This window comes from Limulus polyphemus, unplaced genomic scaffold (assembly GCF_000517525.1).
Source record: "Limulus polyphemus unplaced genomic scaffold, Limulus_polyphemus-2.1.2 Scaffold2480, whole genome shotgun sequence".
In the NCBI taxonomy this organism is placed as follows: Eukaryota; Metazoa; Arthropoda; class Merostomata; order Xiphosura; family Limulidae; genus Limulus; species Limulus polyphemus.
Window position 1 is genome coordinate 100408 of NW_013668090.1, and position 23877 is coordinate 124284.

General features: G+C 35.5%; 1 protein-coding gene across 8 annotated transcripts in view; it reads left to right on the top strand.

The window, feature by feature from the left end:
* LOC111087693 (MCM domain-containing protein 2-like) overlaps positions 1-23877 on the top strand; it is a 97644-nt gene that overhangs the window by 36625 nt on the left and 37142 nt on the right. For 7 of the 8 annotated variants that reach the window (XM_022395191.1, XM_022395194.1, XM_022395192.1 and 4 more), the window contains 4 exons: positions 7539-7628; positions 8690-8787; positions 12507-12530; positions 12861-12927. The exons of the other annotated variant lie outside the window; for it this stretch is intronic. In XM_022395191.1, the coding sequence (XP_022250899.1) occupies positions 7539-7628; positions 8690-8787; positions 12507-12530; positions 12861-12927 (279 nt within the window). The remainder of the gene's footprint in view (positions 1-7538; positions 7629-8689; positions 8788-12506; positions 12531-12860; positions 12928-23877) is intronic. 8 annotated transcript variants of the gene reach the window in all.

The following is a 23877-nucleotide window of genomic DNA, read 5'->3' on the forward strand; positions in this document are numbered from 1 at the left end:
TAGGGCCGGCTAGTGCAGATAGCCCTCGAAAGTTCAAAACAAACAAACTTCCCCAGCAGGCTTTGCTTTAGTTACAGCTTTATCTGTGAAGGAAAATCCTTACCCTTTTAATCTCTTCTTTGACAATATTTCGTAGATACACTCTTTTCTTTCTCTTTCGCTCTTGTCTTTAGATTTCTCCCATGCTTTACAGTATGAAACTTTGTGTTCCTTCCTTCACTTGACATTAGAGTCCATGCATACTTGTTTCTCAAACACTTGCACACCCATACTAACATGCCTTGTGCTCCTCATCAGCTTGACTCTTCTGTCCTGGCTTACAGCCAGTCTTCATTTCTGTTCCTCGATTCAATATATTTTACCTGGTTTGGTGGATGCACCCCATAACTTTTAGTTCCCTTTCTACTGCCAAATTTTTGCATGTTTGTCTCTTTCTTACTACCCTATTGTATAACCTCTTGTCACCTCGTCTTATATCTGAGGCACTTCATCATGGTCAGGAGAGGTTTTCTGGAGAGGTTTGTTTCGTCTTTTCACCACATTGGCCCATACTTCTTTTTTTTCTCTTTCTCTCCTTACTTGGTTAGTCTGCTATTGGGACTTGTTGGGACAGGATGCTCTCCTAACTAATGTACACCTCCCTCACATTCATCTCTGTGATCTTTGTTCAGCTCCATTTCTTTGCCCTGAGGTCTTTAGAAATGTTATTTACACAATGGAGACCCAGGCTGAGTTGGGAAGGCATTAGTTGTCATTGTTTACTATAGTTTCTCATCTTTTTCAACCTCTGTCTGTTCCTCTTTGCCAGCCTTTGGTCTCCATTTTGGTCCAACAGATGGGTTCTTCAGGTTCTCACCCACCTTTTCTCCTCACTCTTTTCTCCTTTACCTTCAGTGTCTCGAGGATGTGGTCTCAGATATCTTTTTTTCTTCAGTAGTTTTTTAACCCAGGCTTTAGATGACCAATGTCAACATTCTGGACACCTTTTTACACATTCAAATCACCCTGTCCTTCCAGACATTTTCTTTGTTTCATCCATAAGGAGTGGATCTTCTAGTTCCATACTCTTCCTTTTGGCATTAAATCCTTGTCTTAATTTGAGTCATGGGGGCATTTGTCTGCCTTGTTCATGGATTGGGGCTGAGGTTCCATTATTATATGGATGCTTGGCTTCTTCACCTCTTCTTGAGAGGATTCCTTCTCTCACACCTGAATTCTTCTGCAGAAGGCTGCTCAGCTGGGCTAGCTTGTCAAGTTTTCCAAGTCTTTTCTCATGCTTGCTCTATATTTAGTACATCTGGCCAGGTTCTTCAACTATCATCTCAATCAGGCTCAGCCTTCAACACTTTGATTATGAGCAATGGAATGTCTTGTTACCAAGGTTTGTGCTTTTCTTTTACACCCAACACCTGAGGTTCTTTTATTTTTGGGAACACCGGCTTTCCTTGAACTGCTTATTTATTTAGGTCATTACACTTGGGGCTTTTCCAGTTGAAATTGCAGGACCAGTGGAACCTTTTTCAGGATCTATTGTCCTCAATTGTGCACCTCCCTTCTCCTCTTCTCGAGAATTTGTCTTGGTGGCTCAACTGCTAACACTACAGTGGGCATTCTCTTTTCGATTCCTGACTGCATCTCCATCTCTTCACAGATGCCTCTCTGTTGGGCTGAGGGCATGTCTGAACAACTACATGACTTTGGGCATGTAGGCTCTGGAGGAGCATCTACTGCATGTTAATGTCCTTGAACTTCTCATAGTCCATTGGGCATTTTCCCATTTCCTCCCTTTTCTCATGAATCAGTATGTCATTTTTCACTCTGAAGTTTCCACAGTTGCTTCTTATGTTATTTTATCAGTAGAGTACCCATTCCAGGACTCTGCTTTCATACATTGGATCTGTTATGTTGGGCTTCTTCCCATTGGGTTCATTCTCATGGCTTGTCATGTACCAGGGGCTCTGAACTTGGTTGGGCACACCTCTCATGAATGCCTTTGTCAACCTCAACACCAGACTTCCCCTTTTTGGGTCTTCAGTTCCTCACACTTTGGCTCTGGCAGCTTATGCCATCCTCCAAACCATCCTACTGTGGTCCACTTTTTTGCCTTTTTCACATGGTTGTTCGACCATGGATTGTCTGTTTCCACTATTTCTGGTTCTAAGGTAGCTTTATCAACTACATTTTACCTTTCCTGTTACTGTCAATTTTTTTCTTCTGTCTTCTTCACTTTGTTCTGATTCTCAACCCCCCCATCTTACTTTTCAGCTTGACTGGGACTTTCATATGGTATTACATGCCCTTGCACATGTTCCATTTGAAGAATTGGCTTCATGTTAATTATACCTTCTTTCTCTGAAGACTTGTTCTCTATGCCATCGATGCTTCCTGTACCCTCTTTCAATGTAATTACTTACACCTCTATCCTTTCTTCCTAAGACTTTGGCTGCTAATCAGATTTGTCAACTGTCTCAGGATTCATCAGGTTAGCATGTGGATGAATCTGCACACATCCATACCTAATCATTTTCATCATTTGGCTATTTCATTTCCTGCAGGATTTTGACTCCTTCCAGTTGCTGTTCTTCAATGAAACTACATACTGTCTTTGAGAAGAGTACATACATTTTATTTTTCATTATCCTTTTCTCTTTTATAGAATCCTGTCAGGTGCCTGGTGGTGCCTCCCAGGGTATTCTTATATCCTAAAATCTGCATCAGACCAGAGGTAACAGAAGGCAAGCAAAACCATCTGTCCTAGATCTACCAGTGCTCATGTTGAGATAGGGTGTTCTGCAAGACCACTAGAGGTATCTTTGTGATATTAAAATTACTCAATTGCCTGATCCAGATCATACCATTCCCTGGACTATTATGGAAAAAGCTAGCACCAAGGAAGTGACTACCTACTTCTCTGGCTTTCGTTTGCTGCCTTTTAAAAATAGGATTTTGTAGTCACACATTGCACTGTCTTTGCTGGCAGGCATCTGATGGGGACCCAGGAACTTCTCTGGGTCTCTCTAATATGAATTCTCTCCCTCTTCTTCAAGTGGAGCATGGAAGATCCTTACCACTTAGTAATTCCTAGCCATTGGGGTGGTGGATCTTTAAGTGTTACTGACTGATTGTGTCCAGTGCAAGTCAGTAGAAAGTAGGGGTGGCATTGTCTGTGTAGTGCAGGTCACCCATGAAACAGCTAATGTGCCCTCTTCCTGCAATGGGAAGTGCTTGTCATCCCTGTCCACCACTTGTACATGAGTGCTGAGTTGGTCATGATAAAATTCATTCCATCCTTGTGACACTTGGAATTCTTTTACCTTTCCGTCTATTTCCTCCTGGGAAAAGATTATATCCTAGTCGAGATGAGATGCAGTTTTACTCTTAGTCCAATTTTTATACTTCTTCTTCTCTTTGGCCACCCCTTTTATTTTATTATTCCACTGGGGATAGTTCTTCTACATAGTTCTTGTTGCTGTTGCCTCTACATTTCTCTGTATCACACATTTCCTTTGTGGAGCCTAGGATTGTTGTTTTAAAGTACACCCATTCCACTTTCACCTTTCATTCAGAAGTTTACTGTAATCTTTGTTTATTTAGGCTTCCTTTTTTGGATGTCTTCATCTTTCAGTCAGTTTAATTTAATAACATATTCTCTGTATATTTTCTGCTTTGTTCTCAATGTTGGTGTTTTGATGTTTATTCATAGTAACACCATTTTATGGTATATGTCTGTTATTGTATTTGGTATTGCACTTGAATCTGTTATACTTCTTCTGCAGATTCTTCTTGCCAGTATTAAGTCAATCGTGCTTTTGAAATTCATATCATTCCACTAATACCAGTGTATACTTGTGAGTTTCTATGTTGGAAAAATATATTCGTAATGAATAAGTTATGCTGGCTACATAGTCACAGTAATCTGCTTCCATTTTTATTTCATCTTCCCCATTGATTTCCAAAGGAGCCCAAGTAGTCTTTGAGTTAGCTTCTTTCCTAGTTTTCCAGTAAAATCACCCAATTCATAAAGAATATCTTCTACTTTTACTTTAGAAATTTCATCATGCAGACTTTCGAAGAATTAGTCATTTTCTTTGTTGGTGCTGTTATTACATGATGCATAGATCTGATGGTAAGTTATTCTTTCATTAATCCATTGTATTCTAGTTTTGGTTATTCTCCTACAGATATGTTCATTCTCTAGTATTATTTTTGGCTGTGTCTGGGTCAATTATGAACCCAACTCCATGTTTAGCTTCTTCATCTACATTTACTCCAGAATAACTGAGCATGTAGTTTTGGTGTAGTTTCCTGGTGATGTTGTTTTTGAGCCTTGTATCTGCTAACTCAATTATTTTTGTTTTTCATACCTTCATCATTTCAACTATTTTTTCACCTTAGTTGCCCAAGCCATATTTCTTGAGTGTTGCATTGCTTGATTTTGCTTTCTTGCATCATACATTGTCTTTTGTACTCACCTTGTCATTTTCCATTTATATCCATTTGTTTGTGTCTCTTTGGTTTCTTTTAGCAAGATGTAATTCACCACTGGCTTGCTAGGCCTGTTGCAGCTTCTCTAGAGCCCATTAGCCAGACTTTTTTCAGAGTGACCCAGGTTGTCCTTTATGGTTACCTTCGTGGTTTTGAGGGTTAAACCCACACCATACTTCTCTTGAGCCCAGCAATCCCCTATTTCGGCCTGTTGCCATCTCTCATGATGAGGACAAGGGGTTAGACTTTGGGAGATAACATTCTATTTTGCTTTAGCAATATCTATATTATATACTAGTGAACCTGTGGGCCATAGGCCCACATTTACAGAGCTACTATAATGCAAACTTAATGATTGAACCACTATTTTGCACATTTTCAGTTTAATGATCATTGCTGCTATAACACAAACTTAATATCTTTAACTAAGTTATGAACAGTTATTAGTAGGTCAATTTATTTATGTACTCTGATGTAAATCAGTGCCAAATTTGGGGGCTGCTTTCGAGGAATCCCTGTAAAAGTTTTTTCGTAAAATATCCAGGTTCCCTAAAGGTTTCAGTGAAAAGTTTTTACCTATGTGCAAACCTCAGGGCCAAGGTTATTCATATGGCGTTACTTAGAAGTTGGTGAGTCCATCATTTTACAAAAAAAGAGTTACTCAGAACATCATACAGAGGTGATTAGAAAGAAAAGAAAATGTGGATTTTGATGTAAAGAGGTATCACATGAACTGTTAATCATTGTTTGAAAAAATATTTAAATATTTCCTGTTGAAATTAACAAATCAAAACTTATATAATATTAAAATTTGAATTATAAACTATGTTTTATTGGCAAGTTTATTGGTATACATTGATATTAAAGTATTTTAATTAAGTTTTGAATGTAGCTCTATGTAAAAGGTTGTGACACGTACATTTCTACACACCTGTATGGTGAGATTTAAGTAGGACAAGGCTTTACTATATGAAGTAATGGAATTACATTCTTTATGGTTGGTAGTATTAGAATTGGTGAAAGGTTGAGGCTAATACATGTATTAAACTTACTAAAAGAGCATAATTTCATTTTAGCTTTGCATAAAAAATGAAGATTATTTCTTTCAATCACTTGTTCTTAAACTGAAGTTTGTCAGTACTACCATTCATGGCACTAAATTACTTTCACCTTTTGTCCCTTCTCTTATGTAATGTTTGTTTAATTAATCATTTCATATTACCAGGTTTATGCATTTTTTTTCTTAGTAAACCAAAATGCCAATTGTATTTCAAAATTCCCATGAAACTCCATCAAGTTATTTCTTTCAAATTTTTCACAAGTTCCTTACATTTTTTGTATAAACTAATAAGGATAAATAGTCTTTCACCATGTCTACTTTTTATAGTTATAAATGTGTTTGGATACTATCAAATAGAGAAAGTGTTGAAACAGAAATTTGACTGTGGTGCTACTCTGTAGTTACAAAGTGCTGTTTTGAAAATGCTGATTATATTTCACCATTTTCTTACTACATGAATCATATTTTTTTCACTATAACACCTTCAAGCTAAAAAATTGTTTTCTAATGTGATATTCTAAAGATGTTATGAACTTCTGAGTGAAAGTGATGAAAAATGTATAATAATATGTCAACCACACCATTGCGCCAAAGGGGCATTTTGCCTAATACCAGGGCTCTTCGGGTTGGTTGAGATATGACGGGTATGATAGTGGTCAACACACTATTTATATTAGAAAATTGCTTGAACACAACTGTTACAGTGTGAATTCCCTTTTTAAGTTAGTGAAGTGTAATCATGATCAGATTTATTTATGTTATGATACATCAGAATTAGAAATGAATGTGCTTGAAAATAGCAAAACTGTAGCTGACCAATCAGAAAACTGGGTTGTATGAATCCAAAAATACTTGTTCTATGTGCTAGCTGCAGAGCAGTCTCATAGACACAAGGTAAATAGAGACACAGCACAACTATCCCAGCCACAAAACAGTAGCTAGTTTTCATGATCAGACCTGCTAAAGAAAATAACACCTGAGGTTGAATTTAGCAAATGAGTTCAATATTCACTATTTTCTGAATTAGTTTTTTAAGAATAACATCTTTTTCAAATATGAAATATACAACAGCAGAGTGAGATGTGTCAAATTTGCATACCACATCAGTATTTGACCCATATTTCCTTTATGCAATTTTTTCTATTAAAAAAATCAGACATTTGATCATCTTATGTACCTTTTGTTATATAAGGTAGAGGGTATTTTGGAAATCTTTTTCCTCCTAGTGTGTAATGTGAGAGAATCCATGCACTCTCCTTGGCAGCCTGAAATAACTTTTTACAATTTTTGAAGTAAATATTTTCATACTGGGTTATAAAAGCTTGACTGCATGATGACGCAAATTGGAGCATATGCATAGATACTTAAATCAGAAAATGTGTACTCCCAAAAATGTACATAAAAAAAGATTCTCCATAAGTGGGCTACCAGTCCACTAGTTAGCCTATCATAAAACTTGAAGTCAGTCTGTCAAGCATTTTTATGTCTATACTCCTGTAGATTTGTAAATGTTTTAAGTTATGCCTTTATTTAGCAAGATGACTCTGTGATAACATTTATCCTCTCACTTGGAACATTCCTTTTGATAGTGTGCATGGTTGTCTTAGCAATCATCTGTTGCTTATAATACTAAAATCTAACTCAGAATTATCATTTTAATGGCAAAATTGGACTTGTAAAAGATATTTATCTGAGCACCTTTCTGCTGTGATTTCTCATTTAAAGGGCATTTTTACAGTGTAAAAACTGAAGGTTAAAGCTAGGTTTAAGAGCTTTACCACTTTTGCTTTGTATGTTTTGGACCAATCCTCTCTGCACCGAAATTATATATTTCATAAATGTTCTTCATTCTGAAGATCTGTTAGCATTCAGTGCTGAAACACATAAATATATTTTTTAATTTGTATTTTTAAGAAACATTTTATTATTAATGCAGTAAGTATTAGTTGAACAAAATTTACTTTATAGGTTTTGTTTGTCTTTATGTTTGTAGATAAAGTTATTGCAGAAATGATTCCAAGCAGTGCCTTCTATACAAGTACTTATAGTGTCTGTCATCAGTCTATTACAGTGTATTGCAGAGGTACGTGTATATAAATGTGTTTCATTTTATTTATCCTTTGGAATTACATTGGGTCAATGATATTGAAGCTGAGGATAGTGCCTATTATGAAAAACTGCTTAAAAAACAAATGACACAATCATTGTGTTGTGAAGAGTAAATAAAAATATACAAAGTATCAGAATGTCATGTTCCAAAGTATCTCAGGCAAACACGAAAGAGATAAAAATTGCAGTTTTCTATTTTTCGTTTCTTGTTATAATTTAATAGTTAAATGTGACATAACTACTGACATTTAGTTTTCACAGGTTAAAATCTTCACATATATAAATTATAAAGGCAATAGTATGCAACAATTGCATGGCCCGACCTTCCTCCCAGAAACTTTTATTTTGAGAAATTATTTTACTACTAGCCAAATACTCTTTGGTATTAATGAGTTTTTAGTTGCTTCAAGTTTTTAATAATCAATCACACATTACTTAAAACTGTTTTCAGTTCTTTGATACACTTGGGGATCTAGATATTATACATCCTATTGCCACTGTCAGCTTTTAATTGCAACTTAAAGCCATTGTTTAAAACACCCACTGTATTAAGTGAAAACATGTAAAAAATATTTAAGTTACAGAACCACAATATATTTTAAAACTAGTGACAGGAAACAGCTTACCAAAAATATCTTAATTATCTGATAAGTTAAAATAAGCATGTTTGGATGCATGAAACCTGTGAAATGTGGTTTTATATATGTTACGTTAATTTGTAGAAACTGATACCGTGAATACAATTCAAAATCTTTGAAATATTTTTCTTAGTGCCCTGTTATTTTCCACAAGCTATTTTGGATTACTAATAAATACTCAGTTTAAATTTTATAATCCATGACACTGTTAGCTTGATTTCGTCTTATAGTTAAAGGATGCAGTGTTTTCAGTTGCTGTGTAAAAATTTTGTTTTGAGTTAAATCTATATTTTAATCAGTCTTATAAAATGACTGAAGCTAATTGTTTTCTGAAGTAATATTTTAATTCTAGTTTTCATTGACTTATAAAATAATTGTATTTATGGTTAATAAATAGATGAACTAACAGAAAATATACTGCTGGGCAGGAAGTACTCTGTGATTGGCATTCCTTTTACAAGGAAGATTGGATCCAGTATTTTTGTTTTAATGGAGGTTAGTTGGCTGTGGCTCAGATACAAGAAATCATAATGTTTAGTCTCTTTTTTTTAAAAAAAAAAGTATGATAGATATAACTAATTTTTGTGTATTAACATAAATACCACCAAGAAATTGCTTCAAACATGTATTATTTTTAAATTTCTTCAGTACATAATACATAATAACCTTGTAAGTAAGTGAACTTTCTAAACATATAGATAAAGAAACTTCCCAAACTTAAGCCGCCCCCAATGGCACAGCAGTATGTCTGCAGACTTACAACACTAGAATCTGGGTTTCGATACCCATGGTGGGCAGATCACAGATAGCCCATTGTGTTGCTTTGTGTTTAACTTCAAACAAACAAAATTAAGCCCATAAGAACTTACAATACCAATAAGCCCCATGTTAAGATTCTGATTTGAAAAATGTTAACCTTCAACTGTTGTTCAAGGTTTCATATATATATTTTTAATCGAAATATCTAGTTAACTTCTGGATTGACTTTGTCATTGGACAAACAACCGTGAAAGCTGTCTTGTACATGTAGGTTTCTGATAGGGTATTATAAGTCTGCTCACATAATACCTTCTCTTGTTCAGTGCTGCTCTTTGTATGCACAAATATTTAGCATGTCACTAGCCTTGAAACACCTACCTTCCTTATGTTCAATGTAGTTCTACTGCATCTTCGCATGTGAATAATTATGTGACAACCCTCCACCAGTAGGAGAGTGACACACTTTCCTGGTGCAGGTTACTCCCTGTATATGATTCTGCCTAACCTTCACTTCTCGTTTAGTCACTGTCATGTTTGAACATTACATAAATTTGCTCATCTTTTAAAAATTCAAACTTGCCTTTTTGCTTTGTTTCTCGAAGTAGTAGTTTATTTTTGAAGTCATTAAGCATTTCACTTATAGTTTTGAGTAAAAGTAAACTTAACTGTTTTTTCTTTATTTTTTGTGGAATTATCACAGTTCAACCATGAATTCTGAATTTTATGCACAGATTCCACTGTTGTGACTACTACTACTTCATCCGTCCTTTCTCAGGCTTCAGGTTCTACACTTTTGGCTGAGGAGGTCTCGGGCTTAGTTCAACAGGAGCTTGAACCCTGCATGATATAGCCAGCTTCTTCCAAACCTGGACAAGATCTTCTCTTCTAGAGGAATCTGCATAGTTTTGATAACGAAGATTTGGAGAGCCTTTTTCCTCCTCCATTTTATGCCAGGCAATCCCGTCTGTCACTTGTGGAAGCTGCCAGGCCTCCCTCAGTCTTTTTGGACGTAATTGCACAAGTATGTTATCCTTTCGTCTGTGTCCTTCATCTGGTAAGAACCTCCTTCTTCCCTTTTACATATTGCTCCTTCATGAGAATACCTTGTTCCCCCACTCCCTCCTCTGGATATCAGGGTCCATGCTGACAAGTTCCAGGCACAGTTATGTGCAGGATCTAGCATGCCTCATCCCTCTAGATCTTTGGGTTTTTTACTTTGGCTTATCACCAAGCAAATGTTCCTTTTCTAGGCTTTGATGCAAGTATGGGGACCAATCATGATTCTCCAGTTAGGTTTTCCCAAACCCATTTTTTCCAGATTCCAGCTGATCCTAACCTGTATCCTTAGATACCTGTCTACCATGCACCTCCCAGCTGAAGTTATTGACTGATACCCAGCAGGGTTTTCAGAGGAAACACAACCTCATATTTCCCACGTTGGTGCATTTATCCTCAGCCCTATCCATCCAAACATTGCTCCTTTGCTACTGGGATCCCCTGGGTAGGGATGCACTTTTGTCTCAGGTGTGCTTATCCTCAACCTATCTATGTGATCTCAGAATGGTACCACTCTTACGCAGATCTATTTTTGGAGCATCCCCAGAGTCAAGAGTGGAGTCTGTGTGACAATATTTCTCTGGTTGGGACCCCTCACCTTATCATCATCTGGATGTTGGTTCCTGGATAATAAGTTTTGGATTAGAGCTGGATCAGCCAACATAAGTTCTCATGCATGTGTTGGTTGGGAGCCCTCGTCCTACCATGGACATGATGTACTAGTTTGTCGGGGTACCCCTAGTGTACCTCTTCCATCAATCTGAGGCTTGGGAGTTTGGTATTGCTAGGAGCTGGACTGACTGACAGGTATTCTGGCTGGTTGGGGTACACCTGGCATACCACTTGCAGTTTGAGACTTGTAAGTTCTGGTAGCATATAGAGCTAGACCGGGAAACAGAAATCTGATTTGTTTTAGATTTGAGTGAACCACCACATAGACACTTCCCTTCCTACTATCGTTCAGATGTCAGGTTCTCAAGTGGGGTGATGGTTGAGGATTTGTGCACATTGGCCCTGTCTAGTCAGATGGAGGTGAAGATGGTAAAGACTCTCCTCCTACTGCAGACCAGATGATAAATATCCAATGCCGCCTGGTTTTAGACTGGAGTTGATCCACCGAGTACAATCTGACACACCCTAACCATTCTACACTGTGGAGCACATCTGTTTATTTCCCCCCTCCATTACTATATTTGGTTGGTAACCCTCCATCCTGCAATCTCCTGGATGTCAATTCCCTGGGGTTTGTGTTGGGTGTTGAGCCGAATTAACCAACATTTATACATTCTGCCCAATTATGTGACTCTTACTACCACAATGGGTGAAGAGTATACCTGGGACAGAAGTAGTGCAGTCATCCACAGAAGAGAGTTTCTCTTACAAGAGTGGTAACATTACATGGGCATTCTTCGGATGCTTTCCAAAAATATTAACTTGCAGTGTGTTAAAATAGAATATTTTAATACCTTAAAAAGATATTATTCTAAAGCATTAACCTTATTATAAAATCATAATAGATATACTTGAGAACACATATTTTCCTAATAAAGAAAACAATAATATAAAGTATGCACAAGCACCAAAAGTACTAGATTAATCTATAATATACTGTAGGTATATACAGCAGCTATTGCCCATCATCATATTGAACTTCTTTCTAGATGGATTGAAAATAGTATTAAAATAATTAATCATTATTAAATTCTTATCTTAATTTTTCTAGTAAAAATAGTCAGAAAAGACAAGGATTTTAGTAATTTAGCCAATTAACGGTGTACTTGGAGTAAGAAGTTATATTTTGATTAAACTCTTCTCATAGAACTATTTTATTACATGTGTAAATAGCTATAAAAACCAGATAAAAAGCAAAGTTTTTTTTATTTTTTGGTTTTAAAAAATATATGAACTACTTATCTGTAGGCTTAAAAACTAACAATATTCAAAATCATTTGGAAAAGGTTGCTTAACCTCAACAAAGAATCTAGGATGTGGGTATATATATGTATACAGTTTTTGCATTCAATGTGAAAATATTAAATTGAACATTTACTAACAATTGACTTTCTCTAACAAAATTATTATTTTAAAATGTGTCTGTTTCTACTAAAACAAATCAAGTAGTTATGATTTTGTTTATATTAAGTTAGTTTGGAAAAGATGTTGGTTATGTTTGTTTATACTGACTTTACTTGTCATATGATAATTGTTGCACAAACTAACTCATTTTTTGAAATGTATATTATGTTCAGTCATGCAACAAACAGTGTGTTACTGGCAAATACTGCCAAGATATAATCATGAAACCCAAGAGGTATGTTAATGCTTTTCATATTAATTTATAGATATATATTTAAAAACTATTAATATGTTATTCAAAAGTTTTGAATATTTACTTACAGGCAAACAATATGGAGCTTATTGAGGTATGAGTTTCAGTTAAGAGTGGATGGCAAACAATAATTTTAAATTGTCTTTATAGATTTTCGTTTATAAGTATTGTAACTGAATTAATCACAATAGCTATTTCTTAAAGATTACTTTGAAAGTAATTCACTGACACATTATTTCAACATAAATGTTATTACTTTGTTAGGCTGCTTATATTTTAAATATTGGATTAAATATTTATAAGTATGTGAATATGTTGTATTTGCATGTGTGTTCTTGGTTAAAATCACTGCACACATTTTATTGTTTTCTCATAATTATATATACATTTTTACGTTTATATATGTGATTTTAATATTTTGTAGAATGTACCATATAATGTACCATCATCAATTCACAATTTGCCCCCACCACTTATGGAACTTTATAATGGTCAGTCTTTAAAATACTATAACTTTTTTGAATTCTAAGCTTGACATTGCCTTATAGCAATTACTAATTGAAAATACTTAATTATGATGAAAATTGTAAAAAAAAACAAAATTATAATTAATTATGCATGTTTTTAACAGTTTACTGTTTAGTTAACACCATTTTATTATAAAATAATCTTTGAATATTGAAATACTTTTGTGAATCAAAAAGTTTAGACTTGTAGTTACTACATATTAAACCACTAAACTTCGAATCTTTATTGAATTATAACCAAAATTGACTGTTTTGGCTGGACATTTTTTTTTTTAAGTCTGGACATCTAATTTGATTTTCATTCTTACAGTTATTCAACTTTGAAAGATTTTTCGATGACATACATAACTTATTGTGTGTATGTTTAAATAAACTGGGGATATAGGCTACCTACAAATTTATCTGTGGATTATGTGTATTCATTCCTCTTTAATTGAAACTTGGAAAATTCATACCATATGCCATAGCATATTGTTGTAAGCTATATTTTCAGGGTTATAATTTAGTTCTTTAGTGATAACGATGCATTACTTAGAATGTTTGTGGGTGTTAAGAATCAAGAAACTTTGTGAAATATCTAGAAATAAGGATACGTTATAAATATGAGTAAAAGAAGTCAATGAGTGTTTCATTTTAGTGTTAGACAGTAAGTGTTATTGCATCTATTTTGCAATCTAGTCATTTGATGAGCATTACACTGTGTCATTAAGCTACATTACTTATGACTGTTTTTTAATTTCTTGAAAAAAATTGGTCTGATTGAATGTGTGAAAATTAATTATGAACTTGAGAGTTTCTCCGAAACTGTTTAGGAATTATTAAAAAAATGGATATCTCTGTTAGCCATAAAAATATGCAAGTTCAAACCAAATAGGCATTATTATGAAATGTTATTTGAAACTTATTTCAGGTTTTAGAACTTTTTTATTTAATAAAGGTGAAATTAAGCTTGTAACCAGTTATAAGGAATCAATTTTAAATAAGCAAAAAAAAGTTAATAAGAAACACGCAGTTCATTTTCTATATTTTTTCATTGACTTTTGAGCAGTGTATAAACCATGGTGTATGTAGATACCATCTCCTAGTCTTTCATATCTACAAATGTTTTAGAGTTCTAGTTCAGAACACTGACAATTTGGTTGAGGTTGTAAGTTAATTCAACCCTTGGTGTTACTTTCTGTAGCATGATTCAGGTAATGGGCTATCTACTGTCTCATGGGACAGTTATTTTATGTATAGTGTATAAGAATACTTTATGGCTGTCACAAGGAGCAATATACCTATAATTGATCAGTTACAGGATCAAGAAAACAGTTTGGCATTTTTCAGATTCACTTTTACTTGAAAGAGTCAAGACTAACTTGCTGTATAAATTCCATTGATTTGTGTATTTTATGCTAGTTAACTTACTGATCATGTTTGTAATATCCTTCACCAGCCAAACCTTTATGAAATAAAGTTCATTTTTATTTTGTTAAATACAATTTTCCAAGTTCATTTCATTATTTTATCTTATTCAACAATTAACAATACTGACTTCTTCCACTGGATGACCAGTCAGTATTTCTTTAATCCACCCATTTTTTTGTAAATAAAATGTTAATTTTTAGTTTTGTTTTGACTTAGTCGTTTCTCTATTTTTGCATCTGTAACAAATCAATCTATATGTTCTTCAAAAGATCACATTCACGAACCTCTTGTTGTAATATTCGGGTAACTGTGTGCTTATATAGTCCATCCTTAACTTTGGAATACCATAATCTGTTACATAGTTATGTTAAAATTTCAATAAAATTAAGTTATTTTGGGTTTTAAGTTTGACCTTCTATATTTTTAGACCAACCATACATGTATCTCATAAACTACTGTTGTAGTATGCAAGTACCATATATTTCACACTTCTGTGGTATTTTTAGGTTAAATTGGCTTCTGTTAGAGTGACAAAGTAGGTCTGAAGAATAACAGGAGATTCCGAAATGATACCTCACCTCTTCATACAGAATAGCTATGTTCCTTGCATGTCTGTCTATGAGATTTGCATGCCACTAGCTTTAAGCTAACTCCTACCTAAAATTTGTGTGTATAACATGAACTGTGCTGGTGCAATAGGAGTGTAACATAACCTCCATGTGCAGTAGCTCCTCTTAAGTGCTTGAAATAACTTTATTCTTTTCCTCTGCATTATCTTGAATAGATGTGTTAATTTTTCATGTCTATGTTCAATTTACTGAGATATGTGAATGTCAATGAAACTTACATTTTTGTTCTGTTTTTTCTTTTGTTTCAAAAGCATTGTTTAATATAATGCATTCTTAAGTGATGATGGCTTCTAATTTTGTCCTTCAAGAATAAATGAGCTACAAACACAGGACCTGTTTCTACACTGGCTTCTGGAGGATTGTTCACTATCGGAGAAGCAACAGCCATTGTATGGTGCATTGTGGGTTCCCTCATGCATATTGGGCTTCCTTCCCCATCCCTTAGGCTGATGTCCTCTTTCTTCTGTTTGTAAATGACCAGGAGGACAATGAATTTAACTGACTGCCCCCCCCCCCCCACCTGGGTTTACTAAGGATACCGCCTTACTGGTCGGGGAAAATTCTCAACTTTCCAATTTGTATAGATGTGATTTCTCAAGTATTTTCCTTTAGCCTGTCTTCTGATTCTTCCCATACTTTACTCCATGGAATCAGTTCTTGGGATTATTTGATCTTTCCTCCTTCACCTAATATTAGGGTTTATGCTGATTCCTTTCTTCAACAACTCTACATTCATACTCGCATGCCTCATCCCCTTGTTCTGACTACCAGCCATTCCTTTTCTTTTCTAGATTCCCACCCTATGGAATATCTTAATTTTTTCCAGATTTAAAAGTGGCTTTCTTGTCCTCTTATTTCATTCTGTTGTTCCCTGTTTTGTGTCTCTTTTCTTTTTTTCACCACCATCCTACATTCCCTCTCCTTCCTCCACCTTTTGTCTGAGACACTTCTTTATGTTCCAGAGGGATTTTTTGGAGAGGTTTGTTTCTTTCTCTTTTCCCATCTCAGCCCATACCAATTCTTCTGCTGTGTAACTACTTACTTGATTCCTCTACTGTTGGGACTTGTTGGACTTGGATGCTTCTCTCATTAATGTGTCCCTGTCTTCCTTCCTATCTCCACATACTTCTTTGGACTCCCTTTCTTCACCTAGAAGTCTTTGCTAATGTTCAGGTTTCTCTGGTGACCAAGCTGAAGTAACCTGTCATCAGTTCTCATTCTCTTTCCTGGTTTCTCATCCATCTCAATCTCACCCTTTGATATCTGTTCCTCAGCAGCATCAGTCTACCCCTACCCTTGCCATTCCTGCTTTTAGGCCTTCCTTTTCTTCCCATCCTCCTGCTACCCAACATCTGGTTAACTGCTTACCTAGTCTATGACTGTCCTGTTGGGTCAGGCCTTGTGAGTACCCATTTGTCTTATTTCACCTGCTCTTTCTCTCATTTTTCTAATGATAGAGGGGTTTTTCATGTTTACACCAATGCTGTCTCTTTACTTCTCTCACTCTTTCTCCTCATCTCTGTTTCTCTTCCCATTAACCCCATTTATCCTTATTGTTCTTGTGGATTTGGTTATGGATTTTATGACTAAGCACACCATTTAGAGGGTATACACCCCTCCTGGGGTTTTTTGCTGTCACATCTTGGTGCTCCCCAAGTTGACCTGGGACTGGTGTCTAGTTATCACCATATTGTCTCTCAACTGGTTTTTGATCATTCCATGATTCCAGATGGAGATTTTCCTTCCTCTTCACTGGTCTTTTTTCACCGCAGTTGTATGGGTGACCATGGTTACCAAGTCAGACACCTTTCTATATATCCTAATTACCCCATCCTCCAGATGTTTTTTCTGTTTATTCCTTTGGAATCGAGTCTTCCACTTCAACATGGTGTTGGCTCCTTATGTCTTTGATCGAGTCATGTGGCTTTCACTTGATTGCCTTCACAGACTGAGGCTGTGTTTCTATTTCTGCTTGTGTGATTGGCTTCTACTTGCCCATTCTCAGAAGATATTCTTCTTTCACACCTCCCTTCTTCTGCAGGAGGCTCTTCATCAAGGGACCTGATCCAGGGTATGCTTATTTCCCAAAATCTGCATTGGGCCAGGGGAATGGAAAGCACTAAGACCACCTGCCCTGGCTCTACCAGTTCTCAATGTCGAGATGGGGTCTTCTGCAGGACCACTACAGGTATCCTTGTGATATACAAGATTACTCAATTGCCTGATCCAGACCATACCATTCCATGGAATATCATGGAAAAAGCCAGCACCATGGAAGTGAATGCTCCCTTTTTTAGGGTTTCATGATCACCCATTGCACTGTCTCCAGTAAAAGACCTTTCTGGTAGGCATCTGATGGAGATCCGAGCAGTTACCACTGGAATGGTGAACCTTGGAGAGTTCCTCCTTTATTGGGATTAGCACAGAACAGTGAGAAGTAGGGAGGTGGTGATGCTTTCAGTGTAGTACAGGTCACCCCTCAAACAGCTAATGTGCCCCCCTCCTGCAGTCGTTGTCTGTCCAGTTGATTTGAAGTGGACACACTACATATGCTCTGATTGCACCCTAACAACACTACACTTATTGGCTTGCTGATCGCTTGTGTGCAAGTTCTCAGATGGGTCATTTTCTTATCCCTGTGACATTTGGGGCATCTTTGCCTCTCCCACTTTACATTCTGGGTGAAGAGTACACCCTGTTCGAGATAAGATGCAATCTCCAATGGGTGTACTCTATGGAGTCCCTAACTTAGCTTTATTGAAAACTGCACATACACCTGGATAAAGTGACAAATTTTGAAAAATTCTATACTAGAATACACTAAATCTGGTTGAAGTCACATGCTATTTCAACCCTAGGTGTCAATTTTTGTAACAGCTAGCTAGGATTTGGTCATGAAAATTATCTACTGTTTCATAGGACAGTTGTATAGTGTATTACATTATGTTGTGTATGTAGGACTGCTCTATAACTGTCACAACAAGAGAGGAACATTTCTGGATTCTTTTAATCCTATTTTTGATTGGTCAGATGTTGTGCTTTCAGAGAGATTAGACTCTGACATGAAAAGGCCAGGACCTACTGTAAATTACTGTAATTGTTGTAGGTCAGTTATTGTATATGTCAACTATGTGCTGTTGTAATGTAATTTCAGTTTTACTTTCAAGTTTATTTTAGTTTTATCGTATTTTAATTTCACCTTTTCAATCTGAAGACATGTTCACAAATTGTGGAACATAAATAGCACTTAGCTGTGTTTGTCAAACTTGTTTGTTTCTTCACTTGTTCTCATACTAACTATCTATCCAACCAAAATATGAACCTCTCATTACATGATGCAAGTTTACTTGTGTGCTCCTATTCCTCTAAACCAGGAATACCACACTGTTCAGTTGCTTATTCATGATTTTGTTTTGTTGGTTTGATGTTTTTCAAAATCATTAGTGCTACTTATTTATAACTGACAAAGCATATGTGTACTGAGTAACTTTTAACATGAATTAGTTGAGACTTATAAGAGCAACATTTTTTTAGTTATACTTTACAACAAAATTCATTTTCTTTTGACAGATAGATTATGCTCACCATGGAGTTTTGGGCTTAGCCTAGCCTATGTATTTGCAGGTAGGAATACCGGAAGAAATATGTGACATTTTATTGTTGGATATCTTTTGTATGACATAGATTAAACATCAGTTAGAATTTTAATATTATGAACTGTTTGTTGTTAATCACAAAGCTGTAAAATGAGGTATCTATACTGTACCCAAAGCAGGACTCAAACCATACATTTTAACATTATAAACCCTCATGCTTCTGGCTAGCTGGGGCACTAGGGGACAGCTTTTTTACAATTGTGATTTTCCCTGGTACATTTATTTCATGCAGAGTAGTCAGTTAGAGCCTGCTAACTTTGAAGGATACCAAGTTATGGTCAGTGTATCTGTATATCTTTCCAAACAGAATTCATCATGAAGAAAGGGATGAAATGCAGAAGAGTCACCGCAACTATCTTTATTAACAGACAAAACTTTTCTAATACAAGACAAGGACAAGTGTGTCTGAAGTGAGTGTGTTGGTTTGATGAGAGAGAGAGAGAAAGTGAAACCTTTGTGAGTTCTCTATCACCAGTCCAGTGCATGCCCCCCCATAAGAAAAACTAAAATGACAAATTTACAAAATAGAAATAAATCTGAAGTTAAATAAAATGAAAATAAAAGAAAGTGACAGAAAGATACAATAGTTGCTAAAACTTAAACTAAAGTTCAGTAAAAACTAAATCATAGCTAAAGAACCAGAATAAAAAAACAACAAATATCTCAATCTTGGCAAAAAGTTAGGTTACAGAAAAATCCACTTAAGAAACAAGAACTTGGTTTTAGCACAAAACACAATAACATTATACAAAGCTAGGTTGTATATGTTATTTCTCAACCTTGTTATCTTTGTCCATTATGACCGAAGTGCAAAGGCAGTGGAGCTCCAGGCCAGTACCCAATTCACAAACATAAAAGACAGCCTTCTATTTTGGTACATCACAAACTATCTTTCCCACAAGAAAGTGTGGTTAGTTGAATACAGGTCTCAGGCAAATCTACAATCAGTAAAAGTTAGATTTTTTTACTTTAGCAACTTTTTTGTGTTCAAACTGAAAAGAAAGAAAATACAGCAATTTTGAAAATCTTATGTATTAACTAAGGGAGTAGAAAACTTATGGTATCATTTTGTACCACACAATGCACCATGATATTAAAAACACAAACTAAGTAGTAAATCTAGATGGAGTTATAATTCCATTGAAAATATCTTTACCTTAATTGTTTAACTTTGGTAAAATACTGAAATCTATTGGTTTAAATGCAGTTTAGCATATCCATTTTACCACCAGCTTGCATTGTAATTATGCCAAAATGTTTATGTTATTTAATGTTTTTGTAAATGCTACTTTTGTGTGTCAGTAAACCTCAAATACACATTGGACTTTGTTTCATTAAAACATATTATTAATCTTTATTGTGTTCATTTTAATTCTTCATGTAAGTTCTACATGGTCTGGATTTTGTTTTCAGTCATTATGTAAGAGACATCAACATCATTTTCCAAGTTTGATTTTTTAATTGTTTTGATTTATTCTGTTTTGGAAATTTTAGGTCATATCTTTTACTAATAATGTGTGTGTGTGTGTGCTAATCTGTCCTCTTACATTCTTGTAAGTGGAATAATGAGATGTTTCTAGAAATATTTGGTTCTTGTGTAATTTTACAATTATAGTTTCAAATGAAAGACATATATTAAAGCCACCTTGTTATCCTTTCCTTTGTTTATTTACAATAGATTTGATAGAAAAGGATAAATCTTATGCTATTTTTTTCTATAGACAAAGTCTCCCCTCCTGGCACATTTTACAGGTTCAAGCTTGGCCTTCTGCTTTCTGTCCTTAATTCTACAAATTCCAGGGTAAGAAAGATACTTGCTAAGTAGGTAACTGATACATAAAGTATTGTCATGTGGTAGTTTGAGTAGTTAATAAGTTCTTTTCTTAGCAATTGCTAGAAGGTTAACTCTTTAACTCAGTTTGTAGCTTTTCTATGGTAAATTTTTAATATTTCTTTGGCTCAGATTCAAACACACAACCTCTCAAAAGCTCTACCAGCTGAGCTACAGGTTTAACTTACTAGCAGTTGCAAGTAAAAGCACTTCACTTTTTCACAGCACAGACTGTCACATTCTTCCCCTCTCACAAACACGGTTCATCCTTGAGCCTCATGTCAGGGTAAGGTGATGGGCCCCATGTTTGGCAACAGTCTTATGTGCTAACATTTTTCTTTTAACATTTCTTTAGCTTGGATTCAATATACAAGATGAGTGCTAAACCAACTGATCTAAAGGGTTGCACCATTAGTAAATGCCAGTAAAAGCACTTTTTAACTGTTAAAAACAGATAAAACATACTACAAGTATGTCTTGTTACACAGATTTCCAGCAGAGTAGTTAGATATAGCCCCCTAACTGAAGGTTTGAAGGATAACCAAGTTATGGTGTATGTGTGTGTTTCTTTACCTCTCTGTCTGAACTCTGAGTTCATTGTGAAGAAAGAGTCAAAACCACAACTCTCTTTATTAATCACAAATACACGACAACAAAACCAAGGCAAGTGCATTAAACTGTCAAGAGAGAGAGAAGGGAAATGAAACCTTAATGAGCTCTCTCTCATAAGTCCATTGTATCCCATCTTCTCTTAAACATAAATAAAAACTATAAAATCTAAAATGAAAACAAACCCAAAGTTAAAATATAAAACGAAATAAGATCTTGCACCATGAGTTACAGCCAAATCTTAACTTAAAATAAAGTTAGTTACACTACTAAAAACATGTTTTTACAAGCTTAGATAGTTGTGCATAGGAATTTTCAGAAGTTTTATGTTCTGAAGAAAAGTAGTGAACATTTATTTGATGTTATATAAATACCCTTTCCATCAATATAACTAGAAGTTTTTGATTGAATAACTTAAAACATAGCATTTAGCATAAAGAGTATCTCATTTTTTCACATCTTTGTACATAAGTTTGCAAACAGTTTATGGATCCTATTCCATTATTTATGTGTGTTCTATTACTTGGACCCCTTAATGGTAGTTTTTATGAAGTAGGCAGCATACTTCAAGAAATATGTATTTGTTAATTTTCTTTAGTAGTTAGCCATTTAGAATTATTTATTTCTTGTGCTATTGATACAAAGTATTGAAGGAGTTAATAATTTTTGTATTTAATAGGACTAATGTGTGAAATTTAAAAAATATTACTCTAGTCATAAAACAAAAATTAAACAACACTATATTTATGCATAGCAGTCTTTTGCTGTCATGTTAGTTCTGATTGGATCAACAGCAGTGTTTAAAGATAGAGATCAAGATACAAAGTTAAAATTTTTGTGAACTTGAATACAGGGACATAGCTAGAGGGAGTAGGGGTGGGTCCAAGACCATCTCAATATTGTTACGACAGTGGAAGTCACGTGAAGCTGGTAACACGTGATGAGTTTCTAAGATCGGGGAACATCACGAATAATCCAGTATTTGCTAGATGCCCTCTATTTTAGTAAATAAGCAGGCAAATAAAGCAAGATAATTAATTGAATTGCAGACAGGCAGAGATAGAGACGGACAATTGTGTCAAGCGCGGTAGTGACCATAAGTAAATGGCGTGAATTGTTATGAATTATAGCGTGTGCTTAAGTTAAAGTGACTGGAAATTAAGTGTGTTGCAAAGTTGTATTGAGAAAGAATAAACTAGTTTTATTTAAGAAAGGACTTGTATCACTGAAGTTTTTCGGAAATAATTTCTACGGAAGGTGGCAAATCAAACTACAGCTTAGCAGATTTGATGGCAGCAATACAAGAACAGCAAAGAAACAAGAAGAACAAGAAAATAAACAAGAAGAACGAGAAAAGAAACAAGAAGAAATATTACAGCAGTTGTTGGAGGAAAAAGAAAAGAAACAAGAAGAGAGATTACAGCAGTTGATGGAGGAAAAAGACAAGAAACAATTAGAGAGGCAACAGCAGTGGCAAGAAAACCTGCAACAGTAGCAGCTCGAACAACAAAATAACCAAGAGAGATTACAGCAGTTGTTGGAGGAAAAAGAAAAGAAACAAGAAGAACGAGAAAAGAAACAAGAAGAGAGGCTACAGCAGTGGTTGGAGGAGAAAGAAAATAAACAAGAAAAGAGACAACAGCAGTGGTTGAAGGAAAAAGGAAAGAAACATGAAGAACAAGAAAAGAAACAAGAAGAGAGATTACAGCATTTGTTGGAGGAAAAAGAAAATAAACAAGAAAAGAGACTACAGCAGTGGTTGGAGGAGAAAGAAAAGAAACAAGAAGAAGGAGAAAATAAACAAGAAGAAAGACTACAACAGTGGTTGGAGGAGAAAGAAAATGAACAAGAGAGACTACAGCAGTGGATGGAGGAGAAAGAAAATAAACAAGAAGAATGTCTCCAACAATTAAGAGAAAGCCAGAGTACACAAATGGAAAATATTAGTAAATTTCAAAGCGAATTAAATACATTAAAGGATGATTTATTGTCTTTTACACAAGGAGGATACATTAACCATCGACTTAGTCAGCCCCAGACAATGGCAAGCCCCTTCCAGACCCCATAGCTAAACCCTAATGCAGACATTTTCAGTCCTGCTAGAAGTCACATCCCAGATATGAATGTCAGCAATAGGGGTAATCTAGTATGAAGGAAGCCACAGGAATTCGATGGGAAGCATATAGCACAATTTGAGCTCCTGGCAGAGATGAACGGATGTACAGAGGAGCAGAAAGCAGTATATCTGGCAACGAGCTTGAAGGGACAACCACTGGAAATACTTGGACAGTTGTCAGCAGACGACAGGCACAACTACAGAGCACTGGTAGCTGCTCTGGAGCTCAGGTATGGAACTCAAAATCATTCTGAAGTTTACAGGGCTAGGTTTAGGACGAGAGTCCATGCTAAAGGGGAGAGCCTGCAAAAGCTGGCACAGGATTTGGAAAGTATGGCACACAAGGCCTACCCAACTGTGCCACCCGATGTCCTCAAGTTGTTGCTGAGGGATCAGTTTGTAGATGCCTTGGACAGTCCACAACTGATGATACAAGTAAAGCAAGCAAACCCCTCTACTATGCAAGATGCAATGGCCAGAGCTCTGGAATTCGAATCATATGTTAAGTCTAGCACAGAGGTACCAATGTTGGTACAGTCATCAGAATTCAAGGTCAGAACAGGTCAGCTTTCAGAGAAATTTGAAGGACTTTTCTGGCACCGTAACAAACCTGGGCACAAGAGAGATCAATGCTGGAAACTTCAACACAGGGATGATGCCATG